Source organism: Anopheles gambiae, chromosome 3 (assembly GCF_943734735.2).
Source record: "Anopheles gambiae chromosome 3, idAnoGambNW_F1_1, whole genome shotgun sequence".
Classification (NCBI taxonomy): Eukaryota; Metazoa; Arthropoda; class Insecta; order Diptera; family Culicidae; genus Anopheles; species Anopheles gambiae.
The window spans coordinates 67,336,278-67,355,389 of record NC_064602.1 but is presented as its reverse complement, the minus strand read 5'-3'; the positions used below and the strand labels follow the sequence as shown (position 1 = coordinate 67,355,389).

Here is a 19,112-nt window from a genome sequence, read left to right as displayed (position 1 = left end):
TTGGCTATAAATTAATTACGTCAACCAATCAGCAATCAAATTATTGTACCATTTGTACCACAAATCTGTCGACAATTCCTTCACTGCAATGCCGATCGTACGTATCAATCATCATGTGTCATGGTTTTTGTTTCTACCAACTTCCACTTGCTAATGAAGAAATTGTTGGAATAGACAATTAAGAAGATGGATGCAGTTCATCAACACAATCGGTAGTATTGATTATGAGGTGAGATCATGCTTATAATAAATTGGATTCCATAACATGAGCATTCTCACTGTCTTTCACACCACACTACCCGCAGGATTCCAAAATTCCCAGCATTACCTAACAAGGGCGATAGAAAACGTCCCCAAATCAGTAACGAATGAGAGCACACACCGAAAAAAAGCCACAAAGAGCCTCTCCTTCACCGGTGCCGTGAGCAATGATTTAATTTACATAATTACTGATTTACCCCGTTATCGATGGCATGCTGTTTGCGTTGTAATTAAGGTTATAAGTCACCCAAACACATCCATTTCGTACACGTTCGAAAAGCCGTCCGTCATTACTGCTTCGCGTCACCAACGGGCACGGGACACGCGACACGCGGTAAACAAACACACAAACCGTACATACCAACACCGCGGCACGGACAGACGCGCGGGGACACGCGCGCGGTCAAGTTGTATGGTGTCAATTTAAATTTTGGGCTTTGATTAATTAGTGTTTCGTGTGATATTTCGCGAAAAGCGCACGCCACACTATTCGTGCCCGTCGCACCGAGCCCCACGGACCCTCCGCCCCGCTCTTGCTCGTGACACTAGAGCGCTGGCTGGTATTTTTGGCGCAAGATAAATTGATTTTACTGATTGAACAATGGGTACCAAATTTTGCCCGATACTGGCCCGAGTACTGGTACGTGCTGCGCACCGGATATGAATGTTGAATTCTACCGTGCTGAAAGCGAAACGGCGAACGATCACGCGGTGATGGGAGGGAGAGAGGATAATATGCTATCAAAATAACACCGGCATGAAACATCAAAGCTCAAGCGCATTGCCCGCTGACGGCGCGGGCTAAAATCAATTAAAAGATCCGCAATCGTGGAGTGAAGCAGTGCCCAGTTTGCAAAATTCCATCAAATTATAACCATTTATTTTCAGCTCATCGAATCATTCAATTCCATTCGGATGTTTTGGTTTTTTTATATATATTCTTATTTCAGAATTCAAAAATTAACGTTTCTTGCTTGAACGATTGAAAACACCCGTTCAGAACGCACGTCAGCTTTCGAGGGGGTGCTGCATTTGGAAGTGCCTCAAACAAACGCCACACACTGCGCATGCTCTTCGCTGGCGATGTTGTCGAAAGCATTTTGACACACACTCGATATAGTGGAACCGTAACACAAACAGAAGCGGTCAGTGGACACAGGTATTGCGTGCCTAGAGATATCCAGCTTCCAGCAGCTTTCCTTCAGGTGGTAAAGGTAAGCATCGAAAGTAAAAAAAGCGAAAGGGAATAAATCCAACTAACCCAAGGGCCTGTGATGAAACGATACGAATCGCCCAGTGTCAGTGACGAGTTTGATACACTGCGTGTGACGAGTGATGAGGGAAATAAAAATGGAAGGGATCAGACCTCGAAAACGATGGTTTGTGCTTGGTGGCTGCCGAAAACGGGTAGATGGGATTGCCTAGTGGACGTGTGTTTGTTGTTAACCAATTCTAACCTTATTAGTGTGTTGCCCTTCGGTACGATTTTGCCCATCCTAACCTTATCAGCAATCGTGTGACTTCTTGGAAGAACTTTTTCTTTCCCTCCCAGTGTGGTTTCCCTGTTTGAGGGGAATAAATTATCGTTGTTTCATACCGTGCAATCTGGTCGCTGGATGAGCTGGGGCAGCATCTTGGCAAATGACAGCGGGCTGTCTGTATATGTTGACATCACGGGCATGCGGAATCAGATGTTTCTTGCGGTACCACATGTGACAACCGGAATGAGTTCGTGTTTGTTTGGGGTTTTCATGCTCACGGTTGCTTTCTTCAATGCTTTTTAAATTCATATTAAAAAATATCTTCATATTTTAATAATCAAAACAACAGTACCTTGAATTTGATAAAGCTTAATTTTATACGTGTTTTTTAAGCTTAAATTTTATGTTTTGTAAAAAGCTATCAAAAACTTGCTTGGTGGTTGCAGAACTGTTCTTTTAATCATAACCATAAACATTTGAATTAAAAGCACAATCAGATGTCTAGTTTTATCGTCTCACAAAATATAGTTAGGAACGCTGAACTCTTATTGCTATTTTTCGTCCACAGGCCCATTTTTCAAAAAAAATTTAAAATTCTGAAATAATGGTTCACTTGAAACGGCCAAGCCGTATTACTTTAGGCGATAATTATAAGTAATACGGATGGCCATTCCTAGTGAATTGTGGTCGTTGTTAATTATTTCGTGATAAATATCGAGAAACTATCTTATATGCCTTAAATAAATTAAAAGACTCAGTGTTAATGCCGGTCTGGTGGTACAGTTGTCAACTCGTACGACTTAACCAAATGCCCGTTGGGTTTAAGCCCCTAATAGACCGTGCCTCCATACGTAGGATTGACTATCCTGCTATGGTAACAATAAGTCACTGAAAGCCAAGCTCACTGCACTAGTGGGTACAGGCAGGCTTTGACCGACAACGATTGTTGTGCCAATGAAGAAGAAGAAGAAGTTAATGCACCTTTTTATTTATAATATGTATTTTCCAATGTAGCGGAATTTTGGGCAAAAGTGCCATAGGGCCAAAAGTGCCATAGGGTCAAAAGTGCCATAGGGGCAAGATCTTTTTTATTTTATTTTAGTAAAACTTTAGTGAAATAACCAAAAGAGTATACAGATGGTTTCGTTTCAATTGCTAGATAAACTGTACTGAATTTCATACATAATAGTCGATATTTCTCCTTATTTTCAACTATTTTATGTTATGTTATTTTATGGTTTTTTTTTCATTTATATTAAATAAGCTCGCTAAACTCATAGGTGCAAAGAGTCGCGAAAATATGTAAAAAACCGCAAAGTATAGAAACAATGACAAATTTCGTGGGGTTAGTGTAAAATATGTGTCCTTTAGATCTTTATTACTACCTTTCGTGCTCGTCTTGCTACGTTGGCTGTCACGCATCTCTCTTTACTTTAACAGTTTTACAGTTTTTTTTTCTCTAAATCTGTTTTATTATCTAAGGCGTTAGTTTGAAGCTCATACGGTATGATTAGCATTAGGGTTTTTTCATAGCGTTAAACCACAAAGACAGACACTTATACTTAAAAAAGAAATCAAGATTTGTAAAAACATATACACTAGTGCCACACACGTAAAAGTCTCCAATTATCGAAGAAATTATTTTATGTTATTTCATTCAGGTAGCCGTATTACTCCATACAGGTTGTACTCTTGCCCCATAGCCTTAACATATTACGTCTTGTTCAACAATTTTGTAAACGCTTATAAAACAGATTTTTTGAGGATTAATTCTTTCTGATATCTATTTATAAACCAACACATAAGTGTTACATGACAAATACAATTCGTCGGCTTTTATCAAACATGTTTTACATAAGCTTTTTACAACATGCACATATATTATTTTCTTTCATTTATCTGTAAAGTTTTGTCGACAAGTACTTTAAAATACAAACTGCGCAAACTTGCCGTTTTTTTCAGTTGAAATAAAATCATAGAATTATTTATGTTTTTATTCTTATTGTTAAACCAACATATTTCTAATACAATGCAATATTGTTCTAATAAACTCCACGTTTAGCGAGAACATGCCAGGAATTTATAGTGGTTTTTTTCCTTTTGTCATTTTTCTTGATGATCAGTAGATGATAATTTTTCATAAATGTTAAAAAAAATATTTATTTGAAGTTTATTTTTTACAAGAAAAGTATTGAAAACCAAAAAATGTATAAAAAATTGCAATAATGTCCTGTTAAATTCGGCACAATTCAGCGAAAAGTGAGATAATGTTAGGAATTTATTGAGATTCATATTCGTGATATTCGAGAAATTCTTTTCATTCGTCAGGTTACCCGATGAGCGGTGAATGAGAGTTTTTCGTGTATGTATTATTAGAAAATTTTTATTTGAAGTTTATTTTTCATACATATTGCATTGAATTATGTTTAATTGGTCATTTTCTACGTATTTTTACGCTAAATTGTTTTACCAAATTGTGACTGAAATCGTAATTATTGAACATGAGTTTTCTAGCTAGAGTGGGTACATTCATCCAACTGTTTCTATATTTCTTTTTCATATAAAATTGAGTTTCCACGAACAACGAAAACTACTAAATACAACACATTATGTGTTTTGCTTCCTAGACACAATACTGCGTTTATTGGTAGCTAATTTGTAGCTTAAAGCGACACATTTGTAGCTTAAAGCGACTACCTTATTGGTTGTTTACCTAATTTTATATTTATCATAGAAGAAATATCCACAAATCGATCGTTATTCATCACTTGATTCTTCTCCCCTATCGAATGTCATGTAAAATTGTAAATGAGTTTTATACTTTCAACAAACATCTCACATTCACTGCAACTCCTCACCAATCACCGAGCTTGCTTTTGATTTGGCATGCCCTATCGCACCCTTTTAGACACATTTACTGCCTCGTTTCCATTTTAATTTTACGATTACCGCAATGCAATAAAACCTTGGCTTGATATCACCCGAACGGATCTGTGTGTGTGTGAGTGTGAGTCTGTGCATATAAGTGTTGTTTGCGTGTTTTTTTGTATTCTGTGCCATCAGCCTTTTCGTATGCTTCCCATTTTAAATGATGCAGCGTGCTCGCTCAAGATGCCTGTACCGGTTTGCGTCGGCAAACAATGGGCATAAGGCGTAATCCTTGGCCAATCATGCAAACATTTTTAAAGCCACTACTATCCATTAAGCCTACGGTTGTATGTCTCCTCCGGATGCCGCCGTAATGCATGTGTGGCTTGTGGCTTCCCTGCATAATAGTGACGGCCGCCCTATTTATGCTGCCCGGAAACGATACCGATATATTGCTTATGAAATGTCGGCACCCGGCAAACGGCCTTGCACGATTCTTTTCTTCATAATACCATCGCAATGAACTGGATTGTAAAATTTGTCAATCCTTTTTTTCTTGTTTGCCGTGAAAGAATGGACAGTAGGTTTTGGGGAGTGGTAGGTATAAACACACACATACACACACACACACAAACCCCTAGCCGGGATTCGAATATAATCCGATTACCGGACCGGCGATAAACACCCAATCATCGTTCTACGGTTCGCCACATAAAAACGAACATACACACACGACACAACGCTCTACATACAGAGGGAAAGAGAAGAAGAACGGTAAAGGGTAAGGTCAATCGTCCCAGTCGTCCCTGAGGTGTTCGTGTCGTTCGTGTCGTTCGTGAGCGTCTTGGCGAATGGCCGTAAGCCGCTCTGATACCGTGCCATATCTGTCCGGTTATCTGCTCAAAAATGGGGATCCTCTTGCTCCCAATCAACTGGAAAAATAATCTGGTCACAATTTTCATCGTTTGCTTTGCTTTGTTTCTCATCCTTTGCGATCGTAATCTTTCCGGCATTGGGCGTGCGGGTACGGTCCCGGCATTGGCTTCCGATCCGTTTTCGGCAGCTTCGACGTGGAGCGGAATGATGTTTCTGGTGACGAAGTTTTGCTGCTTTTCAATCGTCGTGACTGCTGGTAAGTACCGGATACAAAACAGCTGGCTGTATTTTATATGCACTAGCTGATACCATGAAAAAATCAGCATCAAAGATCATGGATGTACGGTATGTACGATAAAGGGATGATATTGTTTTGCTTACAAAATTCTAAACAGTGCATATGTTCACTGTCAAATAATTAATCAGTTAAAATACTTACAGAAATTTGATATCTTTAAAAAAAATACTAATTATATTATTATATTATATATAATATATTATTATATTATTATATTATTATATAATATTATATATTATCTTATAATTTTTCAGCAGCAAAACTATATTTAAAACATATATCTCTTAGCATCCGATCTAAGCATTGCTTTATCAATCCATAGATCATTATACTTATCGATCTAAATTTAAATACATTCAAAATAAATACAATTTGGGTTTAACTAACCAAGCGAAATTCATGAAGTGTTCGAAAATGGATAGCGTAATAATATATAAATACAGCAATTTTAATACACCTCACACATATTTAATCTTGCAAACATTTGCTAACTTATATGCATACACTAAATACTTCACATACTCAACCAACAAAATCCCAATCGAAATCAAACATTTCCAATAAACAAAGCAACGGTTCACTGGACAGCCTGGTGTTGGCGGTCAAATAATATTTTTAGTCATAAATGTGCTCTATGTGGTCAGTTATTCTATTTGAAAAAAGTACTGGATTTTACAAGGCCGGACTGATTCAATTCCATTCATCTTGATCGTCCTTGCATTGCTACAACAAATTATAGGTGTTAAAAACGGATCTTTTTGAAGATCGGCTCTGTTCCGGTTCATTTACAAAGTTGATCATTTGATCGGATAATGCCAATTCTACAGTAACACAGAGAGACAGTAAAAGAGAGAGACATCTTTTACAGCGGTTATCCATGGTTTTTTGGTTTTCTCCCTATTTTTGTTGTTTCCTAACTATGTTTCTAATAGTTTTTTGGTTCATTCTAAGGGTTACCCATATTTTGTATGTCCAATAGGGCGATAGCTCAAATATATGTGGGAACGATCCAAACATATATGGGCAATCGATCATTCGCCTCTGTTTTTCTCAGAGAAGCGATGATTCGGATCTTTCAAAAACTGATGCATGTTTCACTCGCTCACTTTAAAGATCCGGATCATTTGAACGAATCTGGAGCTGATCTCGCATCTCTACAATGAATTTTCCAATCTCTACAATTCTAGGAAACATTAAGCGGATTGATTCTTCATTTTAGGATAATGATCTATGCCGTACGTTTAAACACCAAAGTGTTACACGGCGAACAAATTTAAGGACCACGTGTAGGAAGAGTCCTTGACAAGAAGGTGAAGAGATTGGAGAGATTTCTTTCCTGGTCCAAATATGCGAGAGAAAAAAACGTTTCTCTTCCATTGGTCAAATATGATTGTTTTATTGCAAATTTAGTCTCTTATAAATCATAGGAAGCCCATACAGTTTTTAGTGTTAGTATTTAAACTATTCAAGGATAAGTAGTACATAAGTATACTAGTGATTAGTGCCTGTTAGTGTTTTTATTAAATTTTACAGTAACGTGTTAAGATTCTAGTTTAGAGTGATCGCGCATCTGGAGCTTAAAGAAGTTTTATTTATTTTGCATCAATTGATGATTCATCGCTTACCGCATATGCGGGCAACCGTTTTTCGCGATGTGCGTAACAGATAGACAAACAGATAACAGTGAATGTATGAATTATGCAAAATGCTATTTCACATCTTTTTTTATTTCTTTTTAATTGTTTGGACTATTTATTACGTAATTAGTAGTAGGACTATTAGTAATTTGCATGACTTATTACGAAAAAACGAATTCAGGGTTGTACCATAACTATACAGACACTTCAAAAAATAGGTTTGTTGTACATACTAATGCATTTAATAATCGTCAAAACGTCCAATAACATATTTTAGAAATGATTCACGATATACGTTTTTAACGATTTTAATAAGTGTTTGAATCACTTTCTTCAAGGTTTTATAAAAATAATAATAAAACTGTTTTATTTTTTAAATAAAAAATAGCAGTTGATTGTTGATAGTTTGAATGATTGCTCTGAAAATACAAACAAAGTATGTATAAAAATGTAAACTGTCGTGAGAGCCTTTTCAATTTAATAAATAACGATTCAAAACTGTCCGATCAAACAAAAACGACACAAAAAAGCTCAACAACAATTATTACCAGAACCCGAATGTCTCCTTCAAAGAAGAATCCTTCAAAGCCGTTTCTTTTCAAAAACACAAACTCTTGTCCAAATATTCCTACTGTAAAACCTCGAATTTTACCAATTTGAATTAAACGTTCAAGTTATAACAAAGGCACAAAATCGCAAAGTAGAAGAATAAACAGAAGGCTGAAGGTGTTGTCAGTACAACGATCCGTAAACGAATGATCTTTATTTTGACATTCAGATTATCGCACAGTTGTCACGGTGATGGTCATATTCTGATCCGGCATATTGGGCACTATGGTCTTATCAGGGGTCAAATCTCCAGGATATTACAGCTCGGCTATCCTGACAAACAAATTGACCTCAATTTGAGCGGCTTTACTGTAGAAATCTTCAATACTTATTGAACAGAGCTGGCATGAGAATAACTCACATACTTTCAATCACAACTGCTTTTCTGACCAACATCTCCTCCGGAAGTCTTGCTGAAGTTTACGGAAGTTACAGCCAAGCATAAGGACGATGATGATATCGAAAGGTGTTGATCCTGAATGATGTCGTCATATGATGCGTAAAGTTGGGTCAATTTCAAGGTGGGTGTCAATTTCAATCACAGCTGCTATTCTGACCAACATCTCCTCCGGAAGTCTTGCTGAAGTTTACGGAAGTTACAGCCAAGCATGAGGACGATGCTGATATCGAAAAGAACTGATCCTGATCATGTGATGCGTGCGGTTGAATCAATCTCATAGTGGGTGTAAGTACTGCTGCCGCTGATCGGCATCTCCTCCAGAAGTCTTGCTGACGTTTACAGAAGTTACAGCCAAGCATAAGGACAATGTCGATCAGGATGAACCTGAATACTGAACGACACCACGATGATTGTTGTTCAACAGCTCAGTAGGCTACAACCGATGCCACAGCACTCGAACATAACGCGGCGGTAGAGGGTGGTAGCGGGGTCAATCCATAAAGTGGCGGAAGGCAATACACACGAAGAATCGGAGGCGATGACAAGACGGCATGCGGTGCACATGCAATAACAGAAGTGATGCGAGCTGCTTTTCCAGAATTCCAAGTATGAGCGATGATAAAAGAATAGCCAGCGGCCGTATTCATACTAAATGGCGGCGTCGTCATTGCCATGCAATATGAACAAGATGGCGGCCACACAAAATGCAAGTGCTGGATGGCTGGTGTCTTTGGGGTTGCAGGGGTCGAGATCGTTGTGGCTGGTGAATCTGGCCATCTACCAATGAGGCAAATCGTGCCTAATCATCGAATTTGCTGCCTATACCGGCAAGCACACACAGAAGCTTCTCGTTTTTGCGCATCGCAATGGCAGATGGTAGCGTCATCTCACACACAAACTCTTTGTTACACAATCTTGTGCCGTGCTGGATTAGACAGCAAAGCGGGTGCAGGCGATAAGACGTATCCCACTTCTGAGATGTAAAACCTCGAATTTTACCAATTTGAATTAAACGTTCAAGTTATAACAAAGGCACAAAATCGCAAAGTAGAAGAATAAACAGAAGGCTGAAGGTGTTGTCAGTACAACGATCCGTAAACGAATGATCTTTATTTTGACATTCAGATTATCGCACAGTTGTCACGGTGATGGTCATATTCTGATCCGGCATATTGGGCACTATGGTCTTATCAGGGGTCAAATCTCCAGGATATTACACTACAGATGTTTTAGATCGAAGGTTTTATTGATGACGGATCGATTTTATTGCCGATTACACTTTTAAGCTCAAATCCGTTCCGTTTGATGTAATCAATTTTGTATTGACATATCGGCTGCAATGTCTACCACTGGCAACAAAACGTTCATTTTCCTTACAATAGCCAGTAGCTTTGCTATTTTAATATACAATTAATTTAGTTTTGCCTGAACACATTTTCCACAGAACAAGATCCACATGGAAATGAAGCTTATTGCAAGAGAAACAACTAATTTATTATAAGGAGTCACAATCCGAGAGTTGAAGAGCTGTGCTTTCTTAGAATTCTTAGGCTGGAAATAGACGAACCGAGATTGTCGCGGTACCGCGAAATTCGCGCCTTGTTTATAACAGTTGTATAACAGTAGAGCTGTCAAATCTTCCGCGCCTCCAATCGCGCCTGCTGTTTCGCAGAGATACCCAACTTCGGTATTGCTGAGAATTTCGAGGTAGCGCGAACCGATTATTTTTACTTTTTCTGGCAGATTTGTGTGAAAACTCGTGTCAAGAAATGAGTTTTGTATTTTATTTTGCATAAACTATGTGAAATAAATAATTTGATTCGCAAATTGATAGAAACATATTTCTTCTTGGCACATTCAATCGTCACCAGACCTCGGATGGTTCCATACACGAACCGCAATTATCTCGCCTATCTGTCAGATTTTATAACATAATTGACAGCTCAAGTCATACGCGATTTTCGCGGTACCGCGATGATCTCGGTTCGTGTATTTCCAGCCTTAGAATACAGCTCAATATTATGCTAGCAATAATCAATCTCAAACTTACCAGGCTAAGCCTTCAGCTGCTTCTGTCCCGTACCAATCAATTAAAACATCCATACCCTGAACCTACCGATTTGATGAAATTAAATCAAGACATAAAACTAACCTTCAACCGTCCGTTGCATCAAAACTCCGATCCACGCCAACCTTTCAATCAAATGACTCAAAGCGCTCAGTGCTCGTAAATGCACTCCAGTGCACCCGGACAAACAGGGAGCCCCTTGCACTACGAATCAGGTATCATTTGATTAAGGATCCCGGCATCTACGCTTCCATACGCTTCATAAATTGGCTTCATATTGTGAGGTGCAGCGGCCGTGAGTGCAGGTACGCACACTTTGAGCGACGTTCGATGAAATATATCTTTCCAATGAGAACACAAACGAACAACAGCAAAAAAAAACAAGCCCGATTTACCGACACAAATATCTCTACGATTGATAGCGTTGATTAGCCATTGCTGCATTCGACTCAACTGTTCTTTCTCCGTGTTCCGTACTAATTGGCACCAAACAGCACGAACTTGCACCGGAATTGCAAATACCGTCTGATTGAAGATGCCACCGAGCCTGGCCAACCACAGTTTGTTCGTGAATTATTAGATGGCACGATGGTAGAAACCGTACCGTATAAAGCGGGGAAAGGTCAACACGAAGCGTGCCGGATGAAATGGACGACAAGATTTATTGCGCACGTTGATTGCCGGAGAACAGAGTTGTTGTGAGGAGGGGCTTTTTATTTTTTGGCTACAATAATTTAGCACATTTTGTTAATTGGAAATCAACGCCCGCCCGTCTCGTCTGGGGGTGCAATTGATACTCAAGGTCAGCTGAGGAAACTGGCTCGAAACGGGAACGATCTACCGATTAGCAACATTCATCTCCGTTCCCTCTTCTGTGTGGCATTGATTTGTCATGTTGTGCTTTTAATTTTCAGCTTTTCACTTCAGTCGAGCTTTCGTCTCGTTCCCATCAATCGTTTGTTTTCGCTGTTTTTCCTTCTTTTTTATTTTGTTGTGCCTTAGGTGTCCTTATCACTCGATGTACAACAATCCGTACCAGCGTCTTTTTTTTAGTTTAATTACTGTCAAATAAAACAACCGTTCACCCTGCACGACGTAATGCGATTTTATTACCCCGACGGAGATGGAAACGATTTTTCACGATCGTGAATCTAGCAAACCAACTGAGCGAATGGGCCAAAGCGTTGCCGGTTGTAGTACAGCGGGCACAGGAGCTACTCTGATTGAACCATAAATTACAATTTGCAGCATTAGCACTAGCCACTCATCCCCCACCCCCGTGCGGGGATTCACTTTTCTCACGTGCTTGCTCGGATGTGTGACCTTTTGGCTTTTTTTTTCTATTGCTCTCTCTTTCGCTCTCTCGCATTCTCTCTGCCTCTCGAATGTATTGCAATGTGAGCTTCTTTTGAGAGTGGCATTTAAAAAGAAAAAAGAAGATCGACATTAGATTCCCTCGGCATCAAAGCTGTCCATTGTGACGTTGCTATTATTCACCGTCAGTGTGCCGGATCCAAAGAAAATGTGTTGCCATTGCACCGTTTCATTATTTGCAAGGGAAGGGCAGTAGTTTCTTTATTTTCCAAACGATTTCAAGAAGTTCAAGTAGTGTAGTAACGCAATATATTGAATGGTACGAAAAATACTAAACAATTTTAGACACCAAGCATTGTAATGTATTTCTTATCCTATACTAATTTAATAACGATTAATTAATTAATTGTGATACAACAGTCACAACAGTTTATTTATTAAAGTGTTTAAGCTTTGGTTTATGTAGTTAGTTATTTGAAAAAGATGTATTTTATTAAATCACACATTAAATAGGTAATATTTTTTTAATTATTATTATTTGACTGTGCTGGGGATGATAATGCTGATCATTGCAGAACGGGTGTAACAGGGTAATATAGAAATGGAGGCGCATGGTTAATTTCAGAAGCTGGTAGACAGTACAAATACAGTCTTTGCCGCCAAATGTGGACTCTACCTCACCTATTTTTGTCTCTAAAGCACCAAATTTTGACAGCGTGTCATAATTTTTGCCTCCAAGGCATCAATTATTGACTGTGAGTCAATCGTTATTTACAAAATTTTACTTAATTTCTAAAACTTTGTGGTTTAGAATTTATTGAAATTATATTATGTAGTGAATAATTTCATTGATAGAATTTAAAATATAACAATTGTTATGCCTATTTTTGAAGCATTCATGGAGTTAAATAATTGGCATGTATTTTTGGGCATAAACAATGGCTTAGAATTTCTAAAATTGCATCATTTTTTCACTAAAAACAATCAAATTGGCATACATAGGCTTTTGGTTTTTAGTTATCTAACGATCTCTTGATATAATACCCTTCAGTTCGTGTTGCTGAGAGTTATTGAGACAAAGAACACATAGTAAATGAACACATTAACGACCTAAGCAATTATGTTCACGTACAATGTCCATTATTATTATCCTTATTACTATGGAAGGACGGTCCGTATGGGAAACAAACCGATCCGGATGGATTTTTGGTGACTAATTTCAAAAAGAACATGACATAAAGTATGTTCATTTATATCTTTGTGAAAAAATGTATACAGTGGTGGTCATTCAAAGTCGGACACCAAATATGTTCACCTATTATCTAAATTTGTGTAATAAATATAAAACAGTTCTCAAGACCACTCATCGGAAAACTTTTTTCACCCAAAAACAAAACAAAAATGTTCAACCAATTCGATGCAGTAATTATTCTATATAAATAATGAACAACGGCATTGAGGCAATCAGGTATTTAATGGCAGGTAAGACAGTAAATTTTCACTACTCCTTTATTTATGATACTTCTAAAAGATTAAGTAACTCTAAAATCATGAAAAGCAATAACACTCTCAACAAAATTACTATTCTAATTCTATTGGAGCCTTGCCTTGCTGATATAAAATGATTTTAGAACCATGTTGGTCAATATTGACATGCTATGTGGTCATTTTACTATGAAATGAAGACTGTTTGACTTTCAGTGGAGTGCATAAATTGCGATACAGTTTGTGATGAAAAGGGGATCATTCGTAACTCAAGACATGTAGGAATACATACACTAGTGGTACAAACGTGATAATTTCCAATTATCTAAGAAATACGGTTATTTTAACCAGGTGGCCGTCTTGCCCCATACGAGTGGCACTCTTGCCCCATAGCCCAAAAAACAACGTCTTTTTGGACTCTTTTTAAAACGCTTCAAAAACTGTTTTGTTTGCACTTTTTTCAAGCGAAATTCATTTTTAAGTGAGGAAATAGATGTAAAATGGTTATGAGATTTCAATCGGCTTTTGAAAACCACGTTTTAGTGAGTTATAACTTGAAATGCTTAAGGTGGTTCACTTGCCCCAAATTCCGCTAGCTGTTTTGTTGTCAACCAATAGTGTTGTGAAACATTTTAGCTCTTAAAAACTACAATAAAATTATAATAAAATAAACATTCATAAAATCATTGATAAAGTAAGCAGAATTCACAAATGATTATTGGAATACACTACACCGGTTTATACAAAGCAGGTGATTTACATGCAAGAATTGGTACCTTAGAGACAAAAACTAAAAATCGCCAAGAGCGCAAAAAGCATGGCGTGCATCATAGTAATCTTCTTCCTTAACAAACTAGAACATCCCATACCTTCAGTCAACCCATCACTAGGTTATTTCATCCTCACACAACCAATGTACTGCGTCTATAACTATTAGCTGCCATTATTGCGCTAAATTGATTTAAAATTAATTGATCTTAAGATTTATTTCCTACTTACTGCACGCCCGATGCCAACGTTAATGTCCATACCACAAGATTGCTAAACGAATCTTCACTTTCTAACATCGTACCTTCTTGCTTGTCTTTTCCCCCTTTCGACGGTTTAAATATATCTCTCCTCACACACACACAAACAATGCTTTCTCGGGAGGGTGGCCGAACGTGTCCACATGTCCATCACCGACCGGATTATCTCCGTCCGCTGGCCGGTTGCGTTCTGTATGCGGCAGTGTGCGGTCGATATGTGACGTCGACCGATGCCGAACCGCAGCAAACCTTCCGCATCACGCCGAACGACATCGAGGCGAACCAGGGGGACGAGGTGGTGTTGCGCTGCGAGATCGAGCACCTGGCCGGGCGGGTCCAGTGGACCAAGGACGGGTTTGCGCTTGGCTTCAGTAATGAAATCGTCGGCTATCCGAGGTTCTCCCTCAACCAGAACCACAGCGACGGTGTCTACAATCTGCGGATCACCAACACGTCCTACGACGATGCGGCCCTCTACCAGTGTCAGGTTGGGCCAGCCAAACACAACCATCCAATTAGAGCGCAGGCGAAGCTGACCGTCCTCGGTACGTATCTGGCTGGGAGAGGGAAAGAAAGGACGGGAGCGGGCGGGCGAGCATTTCGGAAATGCCTCGGAACCTCGGAGGGAAAATGGAAATGAAGGAACAGAAAAGGAGCCGCTGTTTGGCAGGAATTAAAGTGACAGTTTGATGGGGTAGAATAAATTTCATCGCATGCGATATACTCCAGCGCCAGAGAAGGGCACAAATTAAACCACCGGCAGGCTAAACCCTTACCGGGAGGGATACCGAAGTGGGGCCTTCGTTTTGGACCGGCTAGCGAACAAAAGCCAGGGGTTGAGAAAGAGTGAGCTGGAATTAAAAGATAATTAGCGAAGGCTCCCTTTAAGGTTATGTATCCCGTCAAAACCTGTCGTGTTGGATTCAATCTTTCGCATTTCATTAGTTTATTTCCTTTTTTTTCGATGGTGCTAACTACTCTGATTGGTTGGTTTTTAATATACTCCTTGGAAGGTTAATTATGTTAGGCAGAACTTTTATGTTACCTCAATAGTTTAATTATATTTTAATTAGATTTCAGATTATGTAGTTAACATCATAAAATAGATCAAATTTAAAATTCTAAAAAGTCTGTCTAAGAAGCAATGTACTTTTTGGATCATTTATTCATTTGTTTTTTAATCATTTTTTCTATATTATCTATAATAAATAATAAATAATAATAATAATAATAGTAATAAGTCATATTGTAATGTTATTTAAACGTCTCTATTTCGTGGTATTTAAAATTATGCTCAAATTTTTCATAATTACGTAATGCAAAATCCAGAAGTTGATTTATTAGTAATTTTTGTTACAATAAATCAAACAATCAAGAATTTTCAATTAAATATCTATAATATATAGAAATCAAATGAATAATATATTATTAATAAATCAGAGAGATACAGCATAGGAATAGGATGGGGAACACCAAACGGATCTTTTTTTGTTCTTTGACGCAACAACCGTTTTCGATCAGGACCTGCCTGTACAACTACTGAGCTCGGCTTTAGCCAGTCCTACGTATGGCGGCACAGTCCATTCGGGGCTTGAACCCATGACGGGCATGTTATTAAGTCGTAGGAGTCGACGACTGTACCACCAGACTTAATAATTGTCTCACCAAACGGTCACGTACATAAAACAGTTAAATATTGTTACACAACGTTGAAAAAAGGGGATAATAAATACCCCACTTTTAGCGTTACGTTATTTATGAATGAGCCATTAGAGAAAACTCTTCACTTGCAGCCAGTTTACCAAACTCAACCGAAGAGAACCGTTCTCTGCAGTTGTCTATGGACAAGAATATTCTGTTTAGTAATGTGTACAATATGGGGAAAAAGTTCTTAACATAGCAAAGAAAACCATTAATGTAGGTCATTTTAGTCTGGGCAATTGGCTATTGATATCGCAAAAGAGTCATATTTTATCACAATTCCAATAAATAAGCAAAATAATTTAAATTTTGAATAGCAGCTCTAGAAGAAACTTCCTTACACTTCAATAAGTTTGGTTTTCTTAGATATGTTTTCCGAGAATTGTGATATCAATAGGATTTTGTATTATCATTTGGCTCATAGTAATTTACTGTGTACTTTATGAGCTTTTTAACATAAATGCTAATTTTGTATGGAATGTTTGGATAATATTAGTAGTAAAATCATCAGTCGTTCATTATCTATAACAATATTTATTTGTATATTTTTCTCCTCTTTTCAGCTACACCAAAAGATTTGCACGCTAAATACAGTCGAGCGTAAAGAGCTTTTTGTGAGAAATAAACACTTTGCTGAATGCTACTACTACGTTCAATTACACTTAATAGTAACTTAAACACGTCCTGCACTTATATTAGTGTTTACTTTTAGCACATGAGAGGTAGAAAATGAACAATGAAACGAATGATCATTTTTCCGCATTAATGAAACATAAAGTGGAATGTTAGCCGGGAAAAGTTCTAAACATTAGCGAAAACGAGAGTAAGAGAAAGAGGAATAATTTATACCTTATCTTGTACCTTACTTTATCTTCCCTCAGTTTAAGTGGTCAAAATTAACCCAAAAACAGAACTGCCCGACATGCCAAACGCTTTGTACGCAGACGAACGGATGATTTTAATTGCAGCATGGTAGCACCAAACGGAGGAAAAATCACGCACAGCCCACAACTTCTACAGCTCCCTTTCGCTTACGTCACTGCGGACACAAACACACATACACTCGGACACATACAGACCGATAATGTGCCGTGGCAAGCTGATTAATGGCAACGATTGTGATTAAAATGTAACACTGCAGCGCGCCCGTACGTACACGCAGTCCGCATTCATTTAACATTCGGCACGCGGAATCGCACATATCACCCCGTACTTATTAATTGTAGGTTATCGATGGGAAAGCAACAATAAAAAAAAGTCCAACCTTCACCCTTTGAAGTAAAAGCTTTAAACAAAAATGTACCCAACACACATACAGTGTTGCTTGTATAGAACTCCGAAAATTGCTGCAAACGGTGTCCCCGCTTGATGAGAATGGGAATGGAAGCCCCGTACGCACACCTACTGATCAAATATCGATAGCGATACCGGGGTAAAGTCGGTTTGCACCGAAAAGCTCTGAAAAATTGCCTCCACCGAAAAGCTCCACCGAAAAAACAACGGCAAATGGCAAAAAAAATCAGCAAAAAATGCCAATTAAACGAAGAGGAAAATAATTACCGGCATGCCAGTTATTTGAATTTCGAGCGTACGTTAATTTTCATTGCTTTCGCTTTTTAGCCGACCAGTTGTGGAAGCTTTTCTTTCTCTTTTTTACCCCCCTCGCAGTCTCATTTTCCCCTTTCCTGTCCCATCCATTACGGTATATTGGATCATTCCAATATTGTTGTTGCGTTACTGATCGCGAGTTTTTGCTTTTTTTTTCTTTTTTTTCTTAATTTTTCATCCCATTTGCTCGCGATTATTGGTACAACACGCGATAAAACAAAGCCCCATCGGCTCAGGCACGCCGTCGGAATGATAAAGCACCGTCGCATCGCATCGCAGCCCCGTGCCGGACGAAAAAACGAAAATGATGGCGAAACGCTTGCACCGACTTTTCACGGCTATCGAGCAACATCCGTTAATGCGAATGCGATGTTTTCCTCCATTGCTGCTGGACTTTTGGTGTTTTCTTTTTTTTCCGCTGTACTGTACTGCGCATCACTATACGTCTGCATTCAATCCGCTCATTGCGCTCTATTTGAGGCACGCATTAAATAACGCCAGCAAAGGCGCCTGTGCTGCTGCTGGTATCCCCCTGTCAGTATGCAATCGTAACGCATGTGCTGCGAAACTACACCGCAAGTAGGTCCACCTACAGTAGGCCGATTCAAAGGTTTGTTGAATTTAACGGACAATTCTTTAACCCGCTCTTCCTACGAAGTACACCCGCTGCGGAGACAGGGGGACCGTTGTCGCAATGCCCGAACGAAAATTTATTAATATGGGCTTAATATTTCCATAGTAATTAAAAAACGCTCCTCCTCCGTCCGCCTTGTGCTGAGCCTATCATCCCTTGCAGGTGACATACGGGCAATGCCGAAACAAGTGGGCACGTTCCTTTGCGCATCGAAACGAATGGCACGACATGTTGAAGTGTGTGGTAAGGTGTTATTAATTTCAGAGGATCATCTTTTTGAGTGTGCTTGTGAACACGACCTCATTTCGTGATCGTGGTGTGAAATGTGGAAAAACAGAATAAAAATCTTATAAAAAACCAAACCACAACTAACTGAAATGGATCGCCAACGTATACAGTAATGATTCTATTCATTTGCATTATGATATTGATTGCTTATATTTTAAAATGATTTTAATTGCTTGACGAAATCTCAGAACTACAGAACTCTATAGTCAGGGAAATTATATCGATTTCGTTATGTGGACATTATATGGCACAAGGAGCTGTACTAGTCCCAATTAAATTCTTATTTCGGGCTGATATATGTCGCCGGTTAAGGGAGTTTTCTATCGACTAGTTAAGGCCCGATAAAATCTACCGGATGTCCTCAAATTTAGAATTATTTTCAAACTCTACACGTTCAGTGGCAACAACCATAACTTAAACACCTATTTGTTCTTATTTGTTCTTACAACTGTGTTAACCTTGTAACTTCCTGGTTGTTACAGTTCTTACTGTACATAGCAGAACCGTTAAATATCGATGAGACTACTTTTGAGCCATACTGATGTAAATCTTAAAT

At 38.5% G+C, this 19,112-nt stretch overlaps 1 protein-coding gene across 1 annotated transcript; it reads left to right on the top strand.

Annotated features, from left to right (window-relative positions):
* Positions 1–1,327: 1,327 nt before the first annotated feature.
* LOC1272537 (irregular chiasm C-roughest protein) lies at positions 1,328–17,324 on the top strand. Its single transcript, XM_311453.4, has 4 exons — positions 1,328–1,475; positions 5,674–5,742; positions 14,529–14,870; positions 16,590–17,324. Exons 2-4 carry the CDS (start codon positions 5,691–5,693, stop codon positions 16,628–16,630), a joined length of 435 nt encoding a protein of 144 aa, XP_311453.2. The 5' UTR covers positions 1,328–1,475; positions 5,674–5,690; the 3' UTR covers positions 16,631–17,324.
* The last annotated feature ends 1,788 nt before the right edge of the window (positions 17,325–19,112 follow it).